The 24,302-nt window shown below is 43.8% G+C and overlaps 1 protein-coding gene across 1 annotated transcript in view; it reads left to right on the top strand.

The window, feature by feature from the left end:
- STX8 (syntaxin 8) overlaps positions 1–24,302 on the top strand; it is a 257,019-nt gene that overhangs the window by 49,382 nt on the left and 183,335 nt on the right. Inside the window, exons 5-6 of the mRNA XM_027567767.1 lie at positions 5,502–5,626; positions 17,398–17,490. Of these exons, the coding sequence (XP_027423568.1) occupies positions 5,502–5,626; positions 17,398–17,490 (218 nt within the window). The remainder of the gene's footprint in view (positions 1–5,501; positions 5,627–17,397; positions 17,491–24,302) is intronic.

Raw genomic sequence — 24,302 nt, 5'->3', positions numbered from 1 at the left:
GTGGCAACAGGGGACATCAGGCAGTAAGGAGACCCACGGGTGAGAAGGAAGAGTTTTGTAGAGCTGCAGGGCAGCTGGGACGGCAGCGGAAGCCGGGCCGGTGGGCATGGTTCCTTCATTAGGGAAACTTGGCTGTGAACGGAGGATATCTAGCACAGGAAACAACTCGTGCGCCAAAATGACAAAGTTCTGCAGGAGTGAGGATGAAGGGCACGAGAACAGAGGCAGGTGTGCCACGGCTGCCTGCCGGGAATGAATGCTATCAGACCCAGCCTTGCACATTGCTCCCTGCCCTCTTTGTGTCCGTGCAGCTGTGCGGCTCACTCCTGCCCCAGAGACTCATCCGTGTGTGTGTCCATTCTGGCAATGCCCTCACCGCCCTCCTGGTGCCGCTGACCCTTACCCATGCAGGGCTGGGTCCAGTCTCCTACCTTCACGAAGCCTCCCTGCGATGGCAGAGAGTGACAGTGCCTTGGGTTGAACATGAAGAGGGGGGCGCCTGGTGGCTCAGTCGGTTAAGCGTCTGCCTTCGGCTCAGGTCATGATCGGGGTCCTGGGATTGAGCCCCACATCGGGCTCCTGCTCAGTGGGGAGTCTGCTTCTCCCTCTGCCTCTGACCCTCTCCTGCTTGTGCTCTCTCTTCTCTCTCTTCTCTCTCAAAAAATAAGCAAAATCTTAAGAAAAAAGAAGAGTGTGAGGAGATGGGTCTCACCTTCAGCTTGCACTAAGTGCGCACCTCCCGAAAGTCACGTGAGTCACTTTTCCTTGGTTTTCTTGCCAGTAATACCTGCCTTGACCTACACACAGGCTTGTGTATGATGCGAATGAAACGGGGCTGTAAATGCCTTGAAATCACACAGAACACAGCACGAGGGTGCGATACCCACCATTTCTGATCCGCTGACTGATTTCATTCATTGGTTGGCTTTTGCCGAGTAAGTTAATTCCTCAACTTTGTTTTTTTCTTCAGCGCTGTTATGCCAGGCACTGGGTTATCATGAGGAGCAAGACAGTCCCTACCCTGGGGAGCTTCTAGTCTAGTGCGGGAGGCAGAAAATAAACAAGTACGTCCTATCTAAAGCTGGTTGTTGATGTGCTATAGAGAAATATAAGGCAAAATAAGGAGGAGCCGGCTGAGGAGTTACAGGGAAGGGTACTGTTTTATTTTATTTTATTTTTAAAGATTTATTTATTTGAGAGAGAGAGAAAGAGTGTGTGTGTGGGCAGGGGGCAGAGGGAGACAGAGGGAATCTCAAGCAGGACTCTTGCTGAGCTCGGAGAGCCCAACACGGGACTCAACCCATGACCTGAGATCGTGACTGAGCCGAAATCCAGAGTCAGACAAACTGACTGAGCCACCCAGGCATCCAGGACAGAGTAGTAGGGACATCTTGAGGAGATGATTTCAGCAGAGGGAATAAAGTGAGGGGGCAAGGCCACGTGGCCATCTGTGGGAAGAGTGCCTTTCTTCATCAGGGGGACAGCAGGTACAAAGGGAGATGAGAATGTGCTCACTGTGTTCTAGAAACAGTAAGGAGGCTAGTGTGGCTTGTAGGTTATAGTAAAGGTGTTGCATTTTATGCTGAGGGTGCTAGTAGATTGTGGAGGATGGGAGCAGAAGCAGGAAGCAGGAAGGGATATGGTGTAGAAGCAATAGAATGAGAAGAAATGGTCAGACTTAGGTATGTTTTAACAGATTTGCTGATGCAATAGATGCTGTGGTGTATGAAAGAAAGAGTCAAAAGTTGATGCCAAGGTTTTGGGCCTGAGCCAATGGGTCAGTCGGGCTCTTGAATTAAAATTGGGAAAATGGGGGAAGAGGAGACTAGGTTTTTGTGGGGAAAATGTTCTTTTTTCCCCCCTCCCTGCTCTTATTTATGCAATTTAGTACTTCCTCTAATTCAGTGATTTCTGAGAGAAAGTCATCAGCAGGATTATAAAGAACGCCTGCTACCCCCCCTCCCAAAGTGAGTCTTCCCCTATTAATGAGGAACTCATAATGAGGAACTTCCTCCAGAGTTGGGCCAGAAAGCAGGTTGGACATCATCGACCTACTTAGTTTGCCTGTTTTATGGGTGGGAAGAACAGAGCTGAAGAGGTTGTTGGAATGGCCAGTGATACAGGGCTAGCTGTGTGGTCTTCTGGTTAACAATTCATTCGTGTGTGGTTAGTTCCTCTTTTCAATTTGATGGTAAACTCTGTGAAAGCAGGAATCATGTCCTTAAAGTCTTTTGTGTTTTCCTTCTTAGCTAGGAGAGTGCTGAGTAATAACAGGCATCATTCCAAATATTAGCTTGAATATAAAACCTAACGGAAAGAAAATCAAGTCTTCCGCGTACGCTGATGCCTTTGATCTTACGTGCTCTTGTAGGTAAAGACATATCCATTGCTGAGTTTCCCACTGGAGTTGGGGCATCAACAAAGTATAAACACCAAGGGGAGAGATAGATGAAGTTCAGCTTGAACTGCCAAACTTCGAACTTTTAACTTCCATGCAAGGAGAGAGGCATCAGGGAAGGACTTTCACTTTGGTCTACTTTGGCCAATCACAGCTTAGCTTACTATTGCTCTTATATTGAACTATGTGAGTGAGACCAAAACCGTTCTTCCAGTGCTTAGGGCCTTCACAGCTCTGCCTTCAGCCCGGGAAATCTTTCCTGTATGTCTGTTGGCTCATGTGTGTTTGATGTTAATATTAAACTGTGTCCACATTGTACCGTATTCTCTAATATGTGTTAAATATATATGTAGATATAGTTAAAGGCTGTAGTTCTCATTTGTTGTTTTTGAGATTGCTCAATCAGTTTTATTACATCTGTTTTATTTTCTCCTTCAGTAGTTTGTAAAAATGTGCTCTTGGTGTGGCAAGAGCCACCAGTGGGACAGTCCAGCTTTAACTTTGGAGGGACAATGTTGACTGCGCAGGTGCGGTGTACTAATTTGAGTGGGTATCTGCTCATAGCTGGTGACAGATGCACTGCTGAGGCTACCCTATGTACCTCTGACCCGTTGCACTGGTCTTTTTTTTTTTTAATGTGTGTTTTATTTTATTTTTTTAAAGATTTTATTTATTTATCTGACACAGAGAAAGAGAAAGAGACAGCACAAGCAGGAGAAGCGGCAGGCAGAGGGAGAGGGAGAAGCAGGCTCCCCGCTGAGCAGGGAACCCGGTGCGGGTCTCGATCCCAGGACCCTGGGATCATGACCCGAGCCGAAGGCAGACGCTTAACCAACTGAGCCACCCAGGCGCCCCCCATTGCACTGGTCTTTAGCACTTGCTTTTTTCAGCGGTCCATACACAACCTCCCATAGGAGTCCTATTTTGAACCAGAGTGGTGCTTGCAAGGAAGTGGTAGAGTCAAGGAATGTGCTTTGTCAACTCGCTCTTCCTTTCCCTTCTCTGATGCTTTCGTCCCCCCATCTTCAGAGTTAGGTGAGACTGTATGATTATTCTAGGGAATAAATCCGGCATCTTGATGTCTGAGATCCTTGGGGCCCATGAAGTAAAGTAAGGCTTTAAAGAAATACATCTGCCATTTTGACAAGGTGGAAGCAAGTTGTGCTTCTGTTTGGCACATTCGTGCCCTTGAGTAGAGAGGGCAGCCCTGTGTTTAAAATCTTAGTCTAAGGAGTCTTGTTCCTAAGGGTTTCTTTCTCGAAACGTAGCATCTTCTTCTTCTTTCTTTTTTTTTTGAAGATTTAATTTGTTTATTTGACAGAGAGAGATACAGCAAGAGAGGGAGCACAAGCAGGGGGAGTGGGAGAGGGAGAAGCAGACTCCCCGCTGAGCAGGGAACCCGATGCGGGGCTCGATCCCAGGACCCTGGGATCATGACCTGAGCCAAAGGCAGATGCCTAACGACTGAGCCACCCAGGCACCCCACGTAGCATCTTCTTCTGTAGGTTCCAGAGTGCTCGACTAAAAATGAAGTTGATACAGCCCTTTGGGGGTATACTCACTTATTAAAGCATAGTATTTGCCTAGTGTATGCAGTGTAGTGAACGTATAGTATTGTGCCCTGTGTATGCAGTGCGTTAAGTGATAGAATGAGGCTAGTTGACATTTGTTGAATGTCTCTTATCTTCCAAGAACTGCATTGAATGCTTTCTACACATTTCACACCTGGTCTCCCGCCCACCTGCCACCACCAGAATAGAAGCAGCACCTGTAACAAAAACGCATACCTTGTCAGGACAGAGATTTTGGTCTTTGTCCTATATTCCATTTTTTCCTCATTCCCACGAATGAGAACAATGCCTACCACATACTAAGTACCGAATAAATGTTTGTTGGTTAAATGGATTATTTTATTTACTCCCCAGCAGCCCTCGGAGGTAGAATTTGCTGTCCAGATTTGCTGGTAGGTGGTGGGGCCAGGATTTGAACCTGTGTTGACAGCTGCTTGCTCTGGGTTGGGGAGCAGCGTAGAGTCCAACCGAGGGTGACTTTTGGTTCCTGCCTTCTATCTCGTAGACATGAGGCTTACCTACATAAAAGGTTCAACAACAGGGTAGCAGTTATTTCCAGGCAATACGAGAACTGTGCAAAGTGCTAGAGTGATGGAGAGGTGAACGAATGCACGCACATCGTCCGGAGCTGCACTCAACTGCGTGTGCTTGCTATGTGTAACCACTGTTTTGACCGCCACTATGGTTATGTCACCATCATTTTCTGTGAATCCCATGAACCAGACTCCCAAATGAATGACTGTTCATTTGTGGGTTGAAATGGCCAGAGATGGTTTCTTGAACAAGATAGTCCTTGAGGCTTAGACAGAATATGGGCAGGTGGGGACAGGAAAGGAGATACTTGAGATGAAAGTCCTGTGGACCGAGGCAGAAAACGTGTGTTTTCTGTTCCTGCGACAGCAAGGAGGCCAGTATGTGTGGTGCAGAAGGCGTGTGTGGGCTACTAGGGCGAGTAAAGATTAAGACTGATAATTCGGAATTTGTTTATTATGTTGTGAGTGCCACATTATATTTGTGAGATTGGATTTGAAACCCTGTATGTGTTTCTATCTGTATGCAACCCAACCCCCTTAATAAAAATTCTGTGGTCATTTTTAAATGCCGTAATCTGTGGTCACAACATTATATCTTGTTGAGAAATAATATATGTGCCTTTGGTGTCACATGGCTTGTGAGACAGACTTTGTCCTAATAAAAAGGCTACTTCTGTTTGGCCTTATGTTTTTGAAATTTAAGACCCTCATTTATGATTATTGACTCGAATGTATCTTGGAAGATTAGTAAGGGTATTATGCGCTGCTCTAGTCTCCTTAACAGGCTGTAAGTCTCCAGGGGACCAGGCCTGTGCCTCATTCATCCTCGTACCTCTTCCAGCACTGAGCACAGATGCTGGCATAAACTAAGATTGCAGTAAATTGTGGTTGAATTGAATTTTCAAAGCATATGAGGCTGGCCACCTCTGCACTTGTGGGAGTAATTTGCAGCAGAGCTATATTTTTTGAGTTATGTAACGCATTTAATCTTGTTCCTAGGTCCAGCCTGATGACTGGAGGGGCTAAGCGAGGAGTCCCCAACCCTTGGCTCTTTGAGGAGCCGGAAGAGACCAGAGGTTTGGGTTTTGATGAAATCCGGCAACAGCAGCAGAAAATTATCCAAGGTACTGAACCCCCCAAGAGTGTGGGCCTTTGTCAGATATTTACTGCAGCCTTGAGTGTTCCTTACACCCATTGAAGATCATAGGGAAAGCCATTGGTCCTTTAAAACTCTTGGTGAGGGGCGCCTGAGTGGCTCAGATGGTGAAGCATCTGCCTTCAGCTCAGGTCATGATCCCGGGGTCCCGGGATCGAGTCCCGCATCGGGCTCCTGGCTCAGCGGGGAGCCTGCTTCTCCCTCTCCCCCTGCCTCTCCCCCTGCTCATGCTCTCTCTCTGTATCTCTGTGTCTCAGATGAATACATAAAATCTTTAAATAAATAAATAATAAAACTCTTGGTGATTTTGTGCCTCACGTCCTGAGGCATGTAGACAGATGGTGTCATCCATCCAGGTGGCCCATGGACGTCGTGATTCTCCATGGTGGGGGGGGGGCGGCACTCACACAGCTCCGATTCTCATAGATGGTGTCATCCATCCAGGTGGCCCATGGACGTCGTGATTCTCCATGGGGGGGGGGGGGGGGCGGCTCACAGCTCCCATTCATCCATCACGCACTCACTCACACGGCTCCGATTCTCATACAGCCGCGCGAATCTGAGGTGTGTGCCTCCCTCCCTTTACTCCATGATGGGACTCCTTCAAACACAACGCTCCCACCTTTTTCTTCTACAAAATAAATCCATTTGGCTTTTACCTTCGAGTTTATCTTGTCCAGTGGCTTTTAAGCCTAATTGGTTTTTTACGTTCTTCTCTTTTTTAAATTGCAGAAGTAGTGCATGATTGGTTATGGAAGGTTCAAACAATACAGGGTTGCGTAATGGGGAAAGCTCTCCTTATTGGTTCTCCAGTCTCAAACTGTAAACAGACCAAGCTGTGTTTCCTCGGGCTTTTTTTCTACACACATACACACATGTAAACACACATATTTTTACATCAGTGAGATCATGATATAGGTAATGCCATAGCTTTTACTTTTTTTTATTTAACGTGTGTCATAGACATTTTTCATGTTCCCGTTTTTGTACATGGTTTTCGTGTATTACAGATATGTTATTCTTTCTAATTCCTTTTAAAAACAGTTTTACTGAGATATACTTGACATGTCATAAATAGCACATATTTAAAATGTATGATTCAATAAGTTTTGACATATGTATGACACTGTGCATGTCCTGTACGTTTTTTTTCAGATTTATTCCTAAGTATTTCATGGTTTTTATTCTCTTATTAATGGTATTTTAAAATTTCTACTTCTGATTGTCGCCAGTGTATAAAAGTACAACTGATTTATGTATATTGATCTTGGATCACGCAACCTTGCTAAACTCACTAATTTGTTAAGGGCTTTTTTGTAAAGTCCATAGGACTTTCTTTTTTCTTTTTTTTAGAGCAGTTTTAGGTACAGAGCAAAATATAGTTGAAGGTTCTTTTGCATGTGAATGTCTAGTTGTTCCAGCACCGTTTGTTGAAAAGACTGTCTTTGCTCCATTGTTTTACCTTTGCTGCTTTGTCAGAGATCATTACTATATTTATGTGGGTCCATTTCCGGGCAGTCCGTTCTGTTCTATTGATCTGTTTGTTCTTTCATCCGTACCACAGTGTCTTAATTACTGTAGCTTTAGAGTAACTCTTGAGGTCAGGTAGTGTCAGTGTTCTACTTTTGTTCTCCTGCAATATTGTGTAGGCTATTTTGAGTCTTTTGCCTCTCCATATACATTTTAGAGTCCGTTTGTCAATATCCACAAAATAACCTGCTGGGATCTTGACTGAGGTTGCATTAGGTCTATAAAGTGGGGGGAAAACTGATGTCTTGACAAACTGAGTCTTTCTGTCCACATCCATGGAATATCTCTCTTTTAGTTCTTTTTTTTTTCTTTAAAGATTTTATTTATTTATTTGAGAGAGAGAATGAGATAGAGAGAGCATGAGACGGGGGAAGGTCAGAGGGAGAAGCAGACTCCCTGCTGAGCAGGAAGCCCGATGCGGGACTCGATCTCAGGACTCCAGGATCATGACCTGAGCCGAAGGCAGTCGCTTACCCAACTGAGCCACCCAGGCGCCCTCTTTTAGTTCTTTTTTGATTCCATTCATCAGTTTACAATTTTCCTCATATAGATCTTGTACATATTTTGTTAGATTAGACCTAAATACTTCATTTTGAGGGATGCTAATATAAATGGTATTGTGTTTTTAATTTCAAATTACACCCATTGGTTGCTGGTTTATAGTCAAGTGAATGCCTTTTGTATATTAATCTTGTATCCTGCAACCTTGTTATAATCGCTTATTAGTTTCAGGAGATTTTTGTTAGTCCTTTTGGATCTTCCCCATTACGTGATCATGTCATCTCCAAACAAAGTTTTCTTTCTTTCTTCCCAATTTGTACCTGTTTTTTCATCTTGTCTTGTCTCATCTAATCGCATCTAGAACTTCCAGGACAATGTTGGAAAGGAGTGTTGGGAGAGGATGTCCTTTCCTTGTACCTGATCTTAGTGGGAAAGCTTCAGGTTTCACACCATCAAGTGTGATGTTAGTTCTGGGGATTTTGTAGGTATTCTTTATCAAGTTGAGGAAACTCTCCTCCATTCCTAGTTCACTGTGAGTTTTTAATCACGAATGAATGTTGGATTTTGTCAAGAATTCTTTCTGCATCTAGTGATAGGATCATATGATTTTTCCTTTTTGGCCTGTGAATATGATGGGTTACATTAATTGATTAATTTGAATGTTGGACCCGGCATACATACCTAGGATAAATCTCACTGCTTGTGGTGTATTATGTATCGTTGGATTTGATTTGCTAATATATTTTTTGACGATTTTTGTGTCTATTAACATGAGTGCTACTGGTCTGTGTTTTTCTTTTCTTTAATGTCTTTGTCTAGTTTTGGGATAGGACAGTGGTGGCCTCAGAAAATGGCTTAGGAAGTATCCTCTTTGCTTCTGTCCTCTGAAAGAGATCGTAGAGAATTGGTACAATTTCTTCCTTCGATGTTTGGTAGAATTCACCAGTGAGGGGCGCCTGGGTGGCTCAGTTGTTAAGCGTCTGCCTGCAGCTCGGGTTGTGGTCCCAGGGTCCTGGGATCGAGCCCCGTGTGGGGCTCCCTGCTCAGCAGGGAGCCTGCTTCTCCCTCTCCCGCTCCCCCTGCTTGTGTTCCCTCTCTCGCTGTGTCTCTCTCTGTCAAATAAATAAATAAAATCTTTAAAGAAAAAAAAAAGAATTCACCAGTGAATCCATTTGGGCCTGGTGTTTTCTGTTTTGGGAGGTTATTGTTAATTCAATTTCTTTAATAGATAACAGACCTATTCAGATTGTCAGTTTCTTCTTGCGTGAATGTTGACAGCTTGTGTCTTTCTAGAAATTGGGCCATTTCGTCTAGGTAGTCAAATCTGTGGGCATAAAGTTGTTCATAATATTTCTTTATTATCCTTTTGATGTCAATTAGATCTGTAGTGGTGTCCACTTTTTTCATTTCTGATTAGTCATTTGTGTTCTTTTTTTTTTTTTTTTTTTAGTTAGCTTGGTTAGAGGCTTACTGGTTTTATTATCTTTCTGGTTTCATTGATTTTACTCTGTTGATTTCTTATTTAAATTTCATTGATTTCTCTTATTATTCTGCTTACTTTGGATTTAATTTGCTCTTTCTTAAGAAAAGATTTTATTTATTTAAGAGAGAGTGAGCAAGAGAGAGGACAAGTGGGGAGGAGGAGGAGAAGCAGGCTCCCGGCGAGCAGGGAGCCCAACGCGGGGCTGGGTCCCAGGACCCTGGGATCATGACCTGAGCTGAAGGCAGACACTTAACGGACTGAGCCACCCAGGCGCCCCTGATTTGGTCTTTTTCTAGTTTTCTGAAATGTGGAGAAGACTCTTGATCTTAGACCGCTCTTCTGTTCTCACATATGCAGTCAATGCTATAAATTTCACTCTATGTACTACTTTTGTCATATCTGGTAAATTTAGTTTTGTTTTCATATTCATTTACTGCAAAGTATTCTTAAAGTTACCTTAAGATTTCTTTTTGATCATGTGTTATTTAGAAGTATGTTGTTTAATCTCCACATATTTGGGTGTTTTCCAGTTATCTTTCTGTTACTGATTTCTAATTTAATTCCATTGTAGTTTGAGAGCAGACGTTGTATGATTTCTGTTTTTAAACATTTGTCAGTGTATGTTTTGTGGCCCAGAATGTGGTTTATCTTGGTGAATATTCCATGTAAGCTTGAGAAGTATATGTATTCTGCTTCTGTTGGATGAAATAATCTGTAGATGTCCATTATAGCCAGTTGATTGAGAGTGATGGTGAGTTTAACCTAGTCCTTACTGATTTTCCTGCCTGCTGAATCTGTCCATTTCTGATAGAGGGATGTTAAATCTCAACCGTAATAATGGATTTATCTATTTCTCCTTGCAATTCTATCGGTTTTTGCCCCATGTCGTTTGATACTCTGTTGTTTAGGCATGTACACATTAAAGATTGTTGTGTCTTCCGGGAATCAACCACCTTATATTTAGGTAATGATTCTCTTTGTCCCAGATAACTTTACTTGCTTTGAGGTCTGCTCTGTCTGAAATTAATATAGCTACTCCTGTTTTCTTTTGATGAGTGTTAGTACAATTTGTCTTTCTCCATCCATTTACTTTTAATCTATATGTGCCTTTATATTTAAAGTGGGGCTCTTGTAGACAACATGTAGTTGATGCTTGTTTTTTGGATCCACTCTGACATTCTTTTTCTTTTAATTATTGTGGTTTTGCTTCGTCATTTCAATCTGGATGCCTTTTATTTCTTTTTCTTGCCCTATTGCATTTGCTACAATATCCAGTACAACGTTGACTAGAAATTGTGAGAGCAGACGTCCTTACCTTGTTTCTAACCTTAGCCGGGGAACATTCATTTGGAAGCCAGGTGTGAATTTTTCTTTTTTTGGTACTAGATGTTTTTGTATTTCTAGAAATATTCTTGAGATTTTTGGGGGGGTGGGTTGCAGTTATTTGGGTATTATTTTGTAAGGTGAACCAGAGCAGTGTTTATTTTAGAGGAGGAGTCAGCAAACCACGACCTGTGGGCCACATCTTATCCACCACCTGTTTTTGTAGTGGGCTGCAAGCTAAAAACAGTTCTTCCATTTTTAAGTGGCTGAAAAATAGAAGAAGGCAATTTCGTGACTTGTAAAAATTATATAAAAGTCAAATAAAGTTCTGTGGGAGCACAACCATGCTCACTTATTTTTGTCTTACCTATGGATGCTTTCCTGCTGCAGCAGCAGAGTTGAAAGCTGCACTGGGGACCATATGAACCACAGAGCCCCAAATGTTTACTGTCTGGCCCTTCATAGAAAATGTTTGCTGGCTCCAGTGTAGAGGTGGTCTAGCCCGCTACAGAGCTAAAAGTATTCTGAGCACCCTGATGCCCCGTAAATCATGAGGCAACCTTGTTGGTGAGAATAGGAACTATGTCCAACCCAGTTTGAGCTCAGAGGGTCATTCCCTCTGGCTTGCAGGTGGTTCTTTCCCTTATGCACGTGTCCTGGTTAGTGGACACCCAACTGACGCCTCAAGGTGGACCCCGTGCACACCTTCAGAGATTCTTGTGTATGCAGCCCTTTCCTCTGTGCTGTGCCCTGTGTACTCTCCCCTCCTTGACCTATTTGATGCTTCTCAGTGCAGGGCTGGGCTCCCTCTGGGCACCCCCCACCCCCACCCTGGGCAATATTTGGGAGCAGCCCTAGAGCTCATCTCAGTTGTTTCCTATCCCTCGGGGAGCACTGTCCTTCGTTTCCTGATGTCCGTGTCTCTCTTGAAACTGTTGTTTTATATATTTTGCCTGTGGTTTTGTGTTTTTGTTTTTTTTTCCAGTTGTTTTTTCAGTTGTTTCGGGCCAGAAGTAAATCAGGTCCCTGTCACTCGCTCTTGGCCAGAAGCAGAAGTCTAATTCTGTCTTGAACTCCCTGTTCACAGTGGAATTATCTAGTAAATGGACCTCTGTGCCTCCCTTATCTCTTTAATTGTATGTACTTCTCCCATTATTGTGTCTGAAGCAAAATGAACCACACAGAGCACTGTGCACAGCAATTCACCTATAGGGCTTTATCCTTCCGGACTCACGGTTCCTGAAAGGCGTGTCTCGCTCACTAAGAGTAATGAATTTTCTAGCATTGTTGCCCTTTTTTTTTTGCCCAGAAAAGCTGCTTTCAGTCAGGAGAAGTATCCCCATCACTGAGAGGGCGCTGCATGCAGAGACTGGGGTAGGTCAGGTGTGAGAGGATGCCACCTGCAGGTTTTTGTGTCGAGCCTCCAAAGCAGAGAGCATCCTTATTGAGATGCCCGCCCTTTGAAGGCCCCACCGACCTTTGGGGTGTGTGGAGGGGTGGGGACGGGACGGGCAGATGGAGGAGTGGGGGACAGTAGCTGGGTGCATTCAGGCCATTTTCTTCTTCTCCCCTTACCTTGGTGTTCTGAAATGCTGTACTCCTCTTCGCTTTCCCAGCGAGCTGTTTTTCAAGGATAAGCACACACACACACAAATGGAAGCCATATTGACATTAAACCCTTATTAGTCTTTTCTCTGCCTGAAGAATCTTGGGGATGGGCTGAGGTTGCCATGGTTTTCCTTCATTGCCAGGTCCTGCACTGGAAGAAATAAGGGACCATGAAGGGTCATGTCTAACTTCCTTTCGCCCATGGAATCTGTTAGCTTTTCTGTACTTTTGTTGACCCTTAGAAAACACTTTGAAAATCATCCTAAAATAACAGTTCATTGGTAGAACTCAGGCTCAAGGCAATGAATGCTTTCCTTTTCTAACCTAGAAACGAAGCCTCATGACAACCAGTTAGCCCCAGCTCTGACTTCTGTGCTGAAGCTGTAATTTGAGGTACCGATGGGCATTAGGCAGAAGATGGGTGAGGGGCTGACATTAACCGAATCACCTCGAAAATCCCTGAGATACAGCAAAGGAGGGTGACTTTTTGGTTAGACCCTTGCCTCTGAGTCGGATGGCAGACTGTGGAGGAGGTATGAAGTACCCTTCTACCTTTACTCAGGGACTCTCTGTAGATAGGGTTTTAATGCCGTCTCTTCGTACCACGATTCTGGATTCTAGCAGAAAGTTGGGCACTCGTTCTGGACTTCTGTGTTCTTAGGTCCCTCCAGGTTGTCACGTGAAATAGCAGCAGGGAAAGTGGCCTGCCAGACTGGCAAAGCTGGGCAGCTCATCTTTGAACCCTGGCAACCATAACTTCACAGACAACTTTCTTGGAAGATACCCTTTCCGGTAGCTGTCACCTACACCAGGATTCCTTTCCTCAGATCTTAAAACGCAAACAAAAATAGAAACATCCACTCTTAGGACTTGCTCTGGGAGTTTTCCCAATGGAGTAATTAACTTTATCCAGCAGATCCAGCTGTCCTCATCTGTCCCTTACTTCCCCTTATCCAGGGAGAGCTCCTCCTTGTGTCAAATGTGAGAATTCTTCCCATTGCTTCTGTCCGGGCCCTAACTCATACAGCATCAGCTACTTTTCCTTATGATCTAAACTCAGAGGGCTATCTAGTATTGCCCACAAGCCCTCCCCTGTGTCCAGCAGAGTCTGAGGTGCGTTCTTGTGCAAGCCTAGTGGGCCCTCTGTGGTCGTTCCTTGATTGAAGCGTATGTATTAAGCATGCTCTGTACCACCACTTGGGCTCAGAACTGGGGCAAAAATACAGGAAAAGAAGACACAGCTCCAGCCGTTGGGGCCCTTGTCATGTACGCGGTCAGGGGCCTGAGGTTGCAGCTCTTAGGAATGTCCCCTGGTTTTCTTTATTTGTTAAAATGTCGCCAACTTTTTGCTGTGGACAGTTTCAAAACTGTAGGTAGAGAGAGTAAGATAACGATCCCGTTTTACCCAGCGGTTGCTTCAACCGTTACCACCTCCTAACCAGTCTCGTTTCATCTCTCTATCTACCTCCCCATCCTGCCCATCCCCGGGGTTATTTTTGAAGCAAATCCTAGATGTCCTATCATTTCAATGGTGGATATTCTGGAATATAGCTCTGAAGTATGTTTATAAAAGAAAAGGATTGTTTTTTTAAATATAACCGCAATGCCATTATCACCCTTAATAAGTTAACAGGAATTCCTTAATATTTGATTAAATATCCAGTGTTCAAATCTCCCAGATTGCCCACGATGGATTTTTTTTTTAGTTCATTCGATTCAGGATCTGAATGTGGCCTATACATTACAACTGATTGACATGTCCCTCAAGTTTCTTTAATAGATAGGTACTTTTGCCAACTCTCTCTTTTTCCCTTTGCAGTTTCTCCGTTGAAGAAGCAGGGTCATTCGCCCTGTATTTTCCCACTATCTAGACTTGCTATTTGTAATCCCATATATTGTTTAACATATTCCTCTGCCACACATATTTTCTCTAAATTGGTAGTTAGATTTTGTGGCTTGATCAGAATCAAGTTTGTTATTTTTGGCAAGAACACGTTATGATGATTGTCCCTCTCTGATCTAGAGCCACCAGATAGTCCTCCCACAATTACATGATGTTCAGTTAGAGGATGGTTTTTCAGAATGTCTAAAGATAGGAAGGATCCAAACACCTAATTATTCCAAAGGGAATTTCAAAAACAGTGATTGTATTAGTTTTCCGTTGCTGCAGCAATAAATTTGCACAAACATAGGGAAGTTTGTGCAAGTTTATTATCTTACTGTTCCACAGGTCAGAAGTTCAATACAGCTCTTCCTGGGCCAAGATCAAGGTGTTGGCAGGGCTGGTTCCTTTCTGGAGGCTCCAGGGAAGAATTTGTTCCCTCACCTTTTCTGGCTTCTCGAGGCCCCCCACATCCCTTGGCTCTCAGTCCCCTTCAGTGTTCAAAGCCAGAAACTTGCATCTCCTGACCCTCTTCGAGTCTCCCTCTGACTGCAGCTGGGAAAGAGTCTCTGTTTTGAAGGACTCACGATTACACTGGGCCCACCTGGATCATCCAGAACACTCTCCCATCTCAAATTCCTTAGCCTCAATCACATCTGCAGAGTTACTTTTGCCATGTAAGGTCTCATAATCTCAGGTTCTAGGGATTGGGATGTGGACATCTCCAAGGGGCCATTATTCTGGGTAGCATGATGCTCATCCATTCTTAAAAATCAACACCATTATAATACTGACAGACGATTGATAGAGTGTGGTATGTTGCAAATGATTATATCATAGTGACGGGGGTTATGTGTTGGAGGGCAGACTAGGGGTAATGAGCTACGAGTGTGCCATGAGCGTAGTTTCGCATGGCTCTGCATAATTGCGTGGGTCTTTATTGTTTCTGTCTCTGTGAGTAGCAGCATTTTCTCTTGCTCATTGTCTCTCGGGTGACCGCACTGCATCCCCTTAGAAATGCCATTGTAAGCCTGGAGAAGCTCAGGTCATCAGTATGATTATTAATACATACACAGCATCTCTGTTAGTTGGACCCTCTGTGTCTTTGGATTATGGAATGGAAACTTATCGTAGCACTTTACCATAGTGAGGAGGTACCAGGATCTTACAGAAATGAGCTGAGTGGCACAGAATTTTTGACCCTTGTTCTGTTTTGCATCAGCGAGATAACCTTTTGGTAGTCAAGTCAGACAGTGAGTCAAGGTGCAGAGAAGAGAGTGCAGTAGTATCGGTATTTCCATTCATAATCTATGTCTCTACCAGATAAAGCAACTTCGGAGCATTCATGATTCTTCTCCTAATTGTAAACTGTAGAGGAGTCTCCTTTCCTCTTGTTAAATTGTTTTACCTTTTAACCCACATTGACCCTTGACCCCTGATCCTTTATATAGATTATTCTTGGGATGCATTTGGAATTTTGCTGTAACGTCGGCCATCCTATGGCAGCACTAGGTTGACGATAGATTTACGTTGGAGGCCATCCAAAAGGTTGTTGCTAAAGACCAAAAGGACCTCATTATAAAGTGATTTTGCTATGAAATGGTCCCTTGGAACAATCCCTGGAGACAGCGGGTCATTTGTATAGTTAAAAATGTACATAGTGTCAAAAAAATGTTACTGAGGGGTCCTTACCTCACACCGTTAGTTTAAATAAATTCCAGATGAATTAACAAGTTAGGTGTAATGGCTTAATTCCATAAAAAGACAAGGAGTAAACGTTACTGTGCTCTTGGGTAAGAAAAGACCTTCGTGATTTTTGTAGATATGCTTTTCTGTGACACAGTCATTTAAAAATCCCCATCAACAAGTGAAGTTGTGAGTGGCTTGTTGCCCTCACCTGGCATATTGCTGGGGTAGAAAGAGTCCTTATCATTAGACTCAGTCCCAGAACGTTCTTCCCAGTGCACCTGAAAGTGAAGAAAAAACTTCAAGGAGCCCACGGAGACTGCCCAGTGAAAAACAAAAACAGAAACAAAGAAAATAACATCACATTTTAAAGAAAGGCTCTTGAGTAACTTGAATTCTTTTACCTTTAAATTTTCAAAATCTAGCGAAGTGATATATCTTCAATTTTTAAAAGAAAAATGCTATTTTCCTATACATTGTTCTGTATCCTCCTTTTTAACTGACCTACGTATCATTAACTTCTTTTAACATCAAAATGTTCATGTACGATATCATTTTTAATAGCTATCTAATGTTTTACTCATGAATATACTATATGTTTTTAAACAGATCCCTGTGTTTGGGCATTAGATAGTTTCCAATTTTCCACTACTATACTTGTATGCCTCTGGGGTCCAATCAGGAAAAAGAGATTTGAACAGGGAAAATGGAATATTTTTATTAACCTTAGCAGGGGAGCAGAGGAATAAGGCAGGATACTCAGTGACCGGCGAGCCCAAGTCCTACCGGCCGCTCCGAGGGAGGGACTGCTGGTCGACCAGGGCCCCGGGACACTCAGCGGGGGGCGGGCAGGAGTAGCTGGCAGCATTGCAGGAGCTTGTCGAGGGAGCAGGCGGTAGCTCAGAAGCCAAACACCATCCTTCGGCCGAGTCTCTGCAGTCCTGCCTATTGACAGAGCTGGCAAAGGAAAAAATACTTAGAGGATCCAGATGCGTTTTCACCGAACAGCCAAAAAGGGTGACTTTGGGACTGAGAGGCAATAAACCGATAACCAGCCTAGGAAATGTTTCGGGGAATATCCTTGTAAATACTTCAATGCATACCATCTGAACGTTTTCTTACGTTCGTACACATGGAATTGAGAGATGAAAAGTTGGCACGATTTGCTCTGTAGAAAGATATGTTTCCTGTCCTCCCGTGACAATGCTTACGAGCTTCTCCTTCACACGTTAGTTAACCCTGGGCATTAGCATGCTTTTCAATCCTTCCAAATAGGATAATCTAAAAAAAAATCTCATCATTGTTCCTTATTGATATTTTTAAAAAATCAGCGCTGTCAAGGCGTTTATTTATTTTTCCTTTGGTATTCTTTTGTGAACTTCATGTCTCTATCCTTTGCCCATTTATAAAATTGGAATATTTTTCTTACTGATCTGCCTATGCTCTTTATGTATTGAAGTTTAAAACGTTGATGTAGTCAAATCTTTTGTTATTTCATTTGTAATATTTAAAATTTTAATTTATCTGGAAATCGTTTTAGTTTAAGGTATGAGGTAGGTACTTAATATTTTTTTCTTTATTTTCTCTTTAATATTAACTGTTTTTTTCTCTTTTTCTGACCTCAAGTGTTATTTTTACAGTATATTGAACTGTATTACATGCCTGGGTATGGACTTGAAATTGTTTTCCTTTGGTTTTTAGTGGCCTCTTTTACTTTCTCTTTCAGAGCAGGATGCAGGCCTGGATGCCCTGTCCTCTATCATAAGTCGCCAGAAACAGATGGGGAAGGAAATTGGGAATGAACTAGATGAACAAAACGGTAAGAACATGTCTGGGGTTGATCACTTTTGCCGTTTGGTGTAAATACTAAAGGTGGGAATATTTGTTAAATGATTTTAATACTACAAAACATGTAAAGTGGTTTAGCATCGATGGATTATTACAGTTCAACGCAGTTGAGGTTGCTTTGTGGCAGATTTAGATTATAGTTAGCTGAACACTATGTAAAGAAATTTGGTAAGAAATTTCTAGTCCTTTGTCGCTGCTTTAAAAAATACTTTGTTTTACGAGCGCCATGTCCCAGGAGCTTTTCCTTTATGTGATAATGGGGTGAAATTGCTCAGAGCGTTGTACACTGGTATGTGGCGCTCCGGGCCGCGGGGACCCTGTGTCATCCACATGCCCAGTGGAGCTGGCTCTTCTTCCCTCATAAATTCCAGACTGCAGGGCAGAAAAGTGCTTGAAGATCTCTGTTCAGGACTTGATGTGACAGATCCGGTTGGAGCAAGATTAATTTGCAAACCACAGCAGGATGGCTTGGGGAAAACAGAGCTTTGTTGGGGGCCTACATGAAAAGCTCCCACGCTTGTGGCACGTGGTACGAGGGGCCAGGGCCTGGTAGGAGCCCCGCGGTGGTCGGAATGGAGAGGAAGAGAACAGAGGCAGGTGATTGATGGCGCTTGTACCGTGGTGGACAGTTGGGGGGCTGGGGGGGCCAGTGGTCTGTGAGTGGAGATCCCAAGTCCAGTTGGGACATGTCCAGTTAGAGATGCCACTGAGCCATCTGAGTGGCAGTGTTGAGTCGACAGTTGGTGGTTTGGTACCAGAGCTCAGTGAGAGCACAGGACCAACGAGAAGGGATGTCAGAAGTTTCTGACACGTGGAGGTGACATGTGAAAGCATAGAAACGATGGGGGTCTCCATCTGTGTCATTGCATTTAATCAGTACACAGCATCATGAAGGTGATGCTAGCCCTGCTTGCTAGCGATGGAGCTCAGAGTGGCTGAGGGGCCTCCTAATGTCACATCACGTGTAAGTGACAGCATCGAAATCCCAGCACGGGTCATCTGATTCTCGTGACTGCTTTTTCTACCACTTTGCCCTTCCTCTCTAAAGAAGACAACATAAGGAGAGAAAAGTGGGAGGTTCTAAGGTTTTAGCTCTGGTGATAGTGCCATGGAGGCTCACAGTGGCATGGCTTTCAAGAAAAATGGCCACAGACCTGTGAGCACGGCAGCCCTGGGAATGGATGATGCTCACTCTGAGAGCAGGGCTGCACCTGTCAGAACTATACAGCAAGTATTTCTTTTTTCGATCTCCATAAAGAATGAGTTCATTTCTTCCCCCAACACTACTGCATTTATCATAAATAAATAAATTCATATATTTATAAGTAGATTGCTAAAGCAAATGGAGAAACCCTCTCTCTTTATAATGCTAATAGTGGTTATTACTAGTTCAAGCACAGAGGGGAGGATATTTGAGTCCTTTTCCTGATGGTGCTAACGTGAATGTCCTGATTTATATATTTGCGTATAATTCAGTGATTGGCCAGTTCCTTCCTAGAGAGAGTGTTAGTAAGAAACTAAGCTCTAGAGAAAATCTGCTTACCATAGGTATAATTGTTCTTTAAAAAAAAATTTATTTATTTTAGAGAGCGGGAGGGGCAGAGGGAGAGGGAGAGAATCTTAAGCAGGCTCCTCACTGAGCGCCCAGGCCTACCCCAGGCTCGATCCCACGACCCTGAGATCACGACCTGAGCCCAAACCAAGAGTTGGATGCTCAACCGATTAAGCCACCCAGGCGCCCCTAATTATTCTTTCTCTAAGGGAAATATAGCCAATTTAGCGGTCAGACTAGAAAGGATTCTAGCCACCAGGATGGTGAAGCATGCCCATCCTGTGATGTGCCTTGGTAAGCCACTGTGTAGTCATTTCTGGGTAGGTGGCTAAGAACGGATGGTACATTCTTTAGCGGGTGACTTGCTGACTTCCCGGGTGAGATCACCATGCATCTTTCCAGCATAAGCAATCTTACCAGCATGTCCTTGTCTTGTCTTCCCTGGAGTCTGGTGGTTATCATACTTTGCTGCCCATTAGAATCACCCGGGGGGGCTTTTAAACTCTGGAAGCTCGAGCCATACCAGTTTTTAGATTTCTCTTATTGCTGTAACAAATTACCACAAACTTAGGGGCTTAAAAACAACACACGTTTATCATCTTACAGTTCTGGAGGTCAGAAATCTGACCCAGATCTACCTGGGCTAAAAAAAAAAAAAAAAAAGCAAGGTGTGGGCAGGGCTGCATTCCTTTCTGGAGGCTCCAGGGGAGAACTAATTTCCTTGCCTTTTCCAGCTTCTAGAGGGCTTCCTCCATTCCTTGCTTGTGGCCCCCTCCTCCATCTTCAGAGCCAACACCAGTGAACTGAGTCCTTGCTAAATCACATCACCCTGACCTCTAACTTCTGTCTCCCTCTTCTGCTCTTAAGGACCTTTGTGATTCCATCTGGCCCACCCAGATAATCTAGGATAATTTCCCCATTTTAAGGTCAGTTGGTTAGCAACCTTAATGCCTCTTGGCCATGTACTATAACATAGTTACAGGTTCCGGGGACTGGAATGTAGACACCTTCCAGGGACCATTGTTCCACTCCCCACCCTACTTATACCAGTTAGACTGGAGTCTCCAGGGGTGGGGCCCAAGCATCCGCATCTTTAAGGCTTCCCAGATGTTTCATTGTGCTGCCGAGTTTGGGAACCAGTGTCCCCATTGGATGTGAGCGCTCTCCATTCGTGTTGTCTCTCCCGTGCCCGCATTGCAGCTACAGATCCCACTCACGTGCGCAGACGTACACTCAGAGTTACATAGACACACACATGTACCATCCTCGCCAGGGTTCTGATCTCATGTTTTCCCCCCATCCTTTTCCCTTCTTCCTCGGGTACCTCCAGTCCTCAGCTCCATCCCAGCCCTGGTTGCATACATGTGTACATAGGCAAACAGGAGTATTTTTCCACTTAGTTGCCAAAATAAGCTGGTTTTCTCTGTGGTGGCCTCCCAGAGAGATTGCAGTTATGCTGGTGGTTTTCTAATGTGCACATTTGCTCTTCAGAAATAGGGCAGAGTCAGCCATTTTCCTTCATAGGGACTGAGAGACTCTCTGAGGATAAAAAATTATATCCCTGCCAAGACTACAATCAGCCTTTATTCCTTTTGTCAAAAGCAAAAAGGCCATTATATCTGTAGGTATTGAGAACAGGGTGGCAGCCCCATCTGGATTTTTATTGTGACCTGAGTGTATAATGAGGAGCCAGGGACACTGGAGAAGGATGCCACTTTTGTTGTAAATATCTCTATTTGATTACTGACCTACTGAATTAGTCTTTTGGTTTTCATTAAATGAGAAAAACAATAGGCTAAGATAATGGCCAGCTGGCTATTTTGGAATCAACTACCAAAACCTTACTAACAAAATACATTATACTTAGGACATAACCACAAAGCTGATTATCATCAATTTAAGAATTCGGGTTCCAGTCTTCTCACATAGATTTAAAAAGGGCCAGACCAACACCAGTAACTGCCCTGTTCATATGCCGATGACCAAGCCTCATGAGGAAAAGGATTAGCCGTTAAATGAAAATCCCAGTACTGGAGACCCTAAACTGTACCCGGGTCTGGGGGTTGGGGAACCGAGCCAAGGAGATCACCTTATGGAAATACAGAGTTCAGTGCCCTTCGGTTCAAGCCGAAATGTATGGATGCCTGGGCACAAAGGGCTCTTGTCAGACTACCTAGGTGCCGTTCCAGAATGGGGAGTCATGGTGCTGGTTTACCAAACCATTCCTTAAAGTTCATGCTCAAGAGGACAGGGCCTTTTGAAAAGAACACTAACACAAGAAAATGACTGGGATTGACTTGACTAACATAGTAGTTCCTAAGACCTCATTTTGGCATTGGCCAAGCCTTAAAGTCAGCACCAAGAAGGACCACAGAGGCGTGGTTCCGATGGTAGAAACAGCACCAAGAACAGACTGTTCCATGAAGCTTTGCTAATGTGTGCCAATCCTCATCATTCTTTTGATGTGCAGATGTCCCAAATTTGGCCCAGTCCTTCTGATGCTTCTTCTCTTAATCTTTGAGCACTTCCTTGTTTCTGAAAGACACCAAAATGACAAAGAAGGGCATCTGCCTTCACAGTGTCTGTACTGAGATTGAGGAGACCAGTGTATCCTTTCAGAGCTAGATAATATGAACTAATGTCCTTGAAGGACATAAGATGGATGACCAAAGATTTCATATACACATCAGTGACTTGCCATTGTAAAGGTCTGTTAGGGCCCCTCAACTAAATTTTCATGTTGAACATTTAAGAAAGTAATGTGGTAGACTCAATAACAGTCCCCCTCCCCCCCCCAAAAAATATGCACGTCTTGATCCCTGAAATCTGTGAATGGCAACCTTATTATGGCAGAAGGTACTTTGTCGTTGTGTTAATAATAAATTAAGGATACTGAGACAGGGAGATCATGCTGGGATTATGTGTTTTGGGTCCCAAAATGTGATCACAAGTGTCCTTATAAAAGGGAGGCAGAGAGATTTGAGGCAGAAGAAGAAAAGGTGGTGACTGAAAAGCGCTATTCTGCTGGTTTTGAAGATGGAGGAAGGGGCCACAAGCCAAGGGATACAGGGAACACAGCTCTAGAAGCTGGAAAAGGCCAGAAAATGAGTTCTGAGCCCCTGAAGGGACACCTTAACTTCAGTCCCGTGAAACTGACTTTGGACTTCTGATCTCCAGGACTGTAAGAGAATGAGTGTGTGTATGGGGTGGGGGGGGCGGGTAGTGGGTTTCTTTTCTGGGTCTTAGATCACACTTTATTCCAGAACATGCATATATTTGACTCCTGGAAAACCTGGTGCATACTGTTGGGGAGGAAGGATTTTCCTCTGTCCTTCAAGATCCTTCCAGCTGGACTGGAAATCAAACTGACACGAGACAGATTTACAGGAGAAAATCAAATTTAGTTTGGTACATACATGGAATTCACACAGACATGAATTTGAATGTGTGTTAAGCCCCTAAGTTTGTGATCATTTGTTAGAACAGCAACAGGAAGCTAATATAAGTAATAATGGTGTATTTTTATCAATTGTCAGTAAATTCTGGTTAACCGCCCTTATGCTAACAAATGTATTTTGAGTCTTCCAGGTGTCTGTAGCTCTTCTTCTCAAAGAGACTTCTTCAAAGCAGGCTTCACAGAAGGATGTTTGCATTGCTGGTGCCCCAGTCAGTCTCTACCTGAAGGCCTCTCAAGCTGTTTATTTAGTTAGCACTTTGATAATAGAATTTAGTCTTGTATTAATGAAATAAACGTGTGGGCAGTTTGGTGAAGGAATCTTTTTGCGGTGTATCCAGGATCAGAATTTCCCAAAGTGTGTTAGGCAAGGTGATTTTCGAAAATATGTTGAGAAACACTTTCCATTTTAATAGTTGCATATTTCAACGAAATAAAAATGACTAACATTTGAAACCTGTAATTTCACAGCAATATAAAATTTCCTTATTCAATTAAATCGTATAAGCAGAAAAATAAGCATAATATGTACCATAATAAGCATAGTATTTATGTAATAATATATTATTATAGAAGCATAATAGTGAGTTGATATAAAGGAAAACATTAAGCATATATGGTGCAGGTGAAATATGAACACAGCAAAGAATTCTAAAGGTGGTATATGAAAAGCTGACATTTGGGAAACACCACTCTAAGAAGACTCTTTCTGTTCAAATCTGGGTTGCTATAGAGTACTTACTTGGTTTTCAGCCTCGTCCTGGGACAGTGCTCTGTGATTTAATAAGTGCCCCGTTTCCACTTGGCCTTCGCGGCGGTGAGATCACACATTAGACAAGCAGAGGGGTTGGAGGACCAGCTGGAGCGATGCCTCCCAGCCCTGCAAGCTTGTAGCTCTGTAAGGCAGTGGCTGTGGTAGGAGCGATGTTGTTGGGTCCCGCACCCCCAGAACCTAAACACAGCTGCCCTTTGAGGGAAGCAAGACGGGCAGGAACCGCTTTTCTTTCAAGGAAATGTAAAATGGCCGGAGGTGTAGGGAGTTCCCATGACTGCTTGGCAGGTGGCATGTGAGAAGAGTGACATCTGATCCACTGCCCAGAGCTGTGTCCCAGGAGAGCTGCGCCCAGACTTGGCGAGCATTTCCCTGTAGCATCAGGCACTTTATCAGTCAAGTGGGCTTTTATGAATTGATGTGGGAACCTACGCCCCCGCCCCCAAATTTGGAATAGAGGCATGTAAGTGTCAGGTGGGGAAGTGGTTTTCTCTAAGTGGCTGTGCTGATCCGGATTTGTTTCCTTTGCTGGGATCTCATTCGGTGGCCTTGGCCGACTGGTAGGATTAGTGGAGTGGGCTCTCATGCCTGCACTTCGTTCATAAAGAAGCTTGTGAGTTACTTCATCTCCGAGATTCTGAGGGTGGGCAGGAGTTTGGGGTCCTCCGTCCCCAGGCCTCCGACCACCTGCCGTCTTTTAGAGGAACAGCGCTCAGTCATCTCTGACCTGTGGTCATCTGTGCTTGTCTCTGAGGTCTCCTGGGGGCGGAGGCTGCACCGTGAATCCTCTTAATGTGCAGAGTCCCCAGGGGCAGCTCACTTTTCTTCCGTCCACATTTGTGCGTATGTTTGCACGTTTGAGATGAAATCAACTTTTTTTTCCTATTACACCTAGTAAGGTCTTTGCCCTAAATCCAAATCAATATTTTTCCTTCCCTAGTGCATCCTCCATTCGCTTAGCAAACATGGAGTGCCAGTTATGTGCTAAACTCTGTGCTGGAAGGC

This window comes from Zalophus californianus, chromosome 16, assembly GCF_009762305.2.
Source record: "Zalophus californianus isolate mZalCal1 chromosome 16, mZalCal1.pri.v2, whole genome shotgun sequence".
Classification (NCBI taxonomy): domain Eukaryota; kingdom Metazoa; phylum Chordata; class Mammalia; order Carnivora; family Otariidae; genus Zalophus; species Zalophus californianus.
This window is presented reverse-complemented; position numbering and strand designations above follow the sequence as displayed.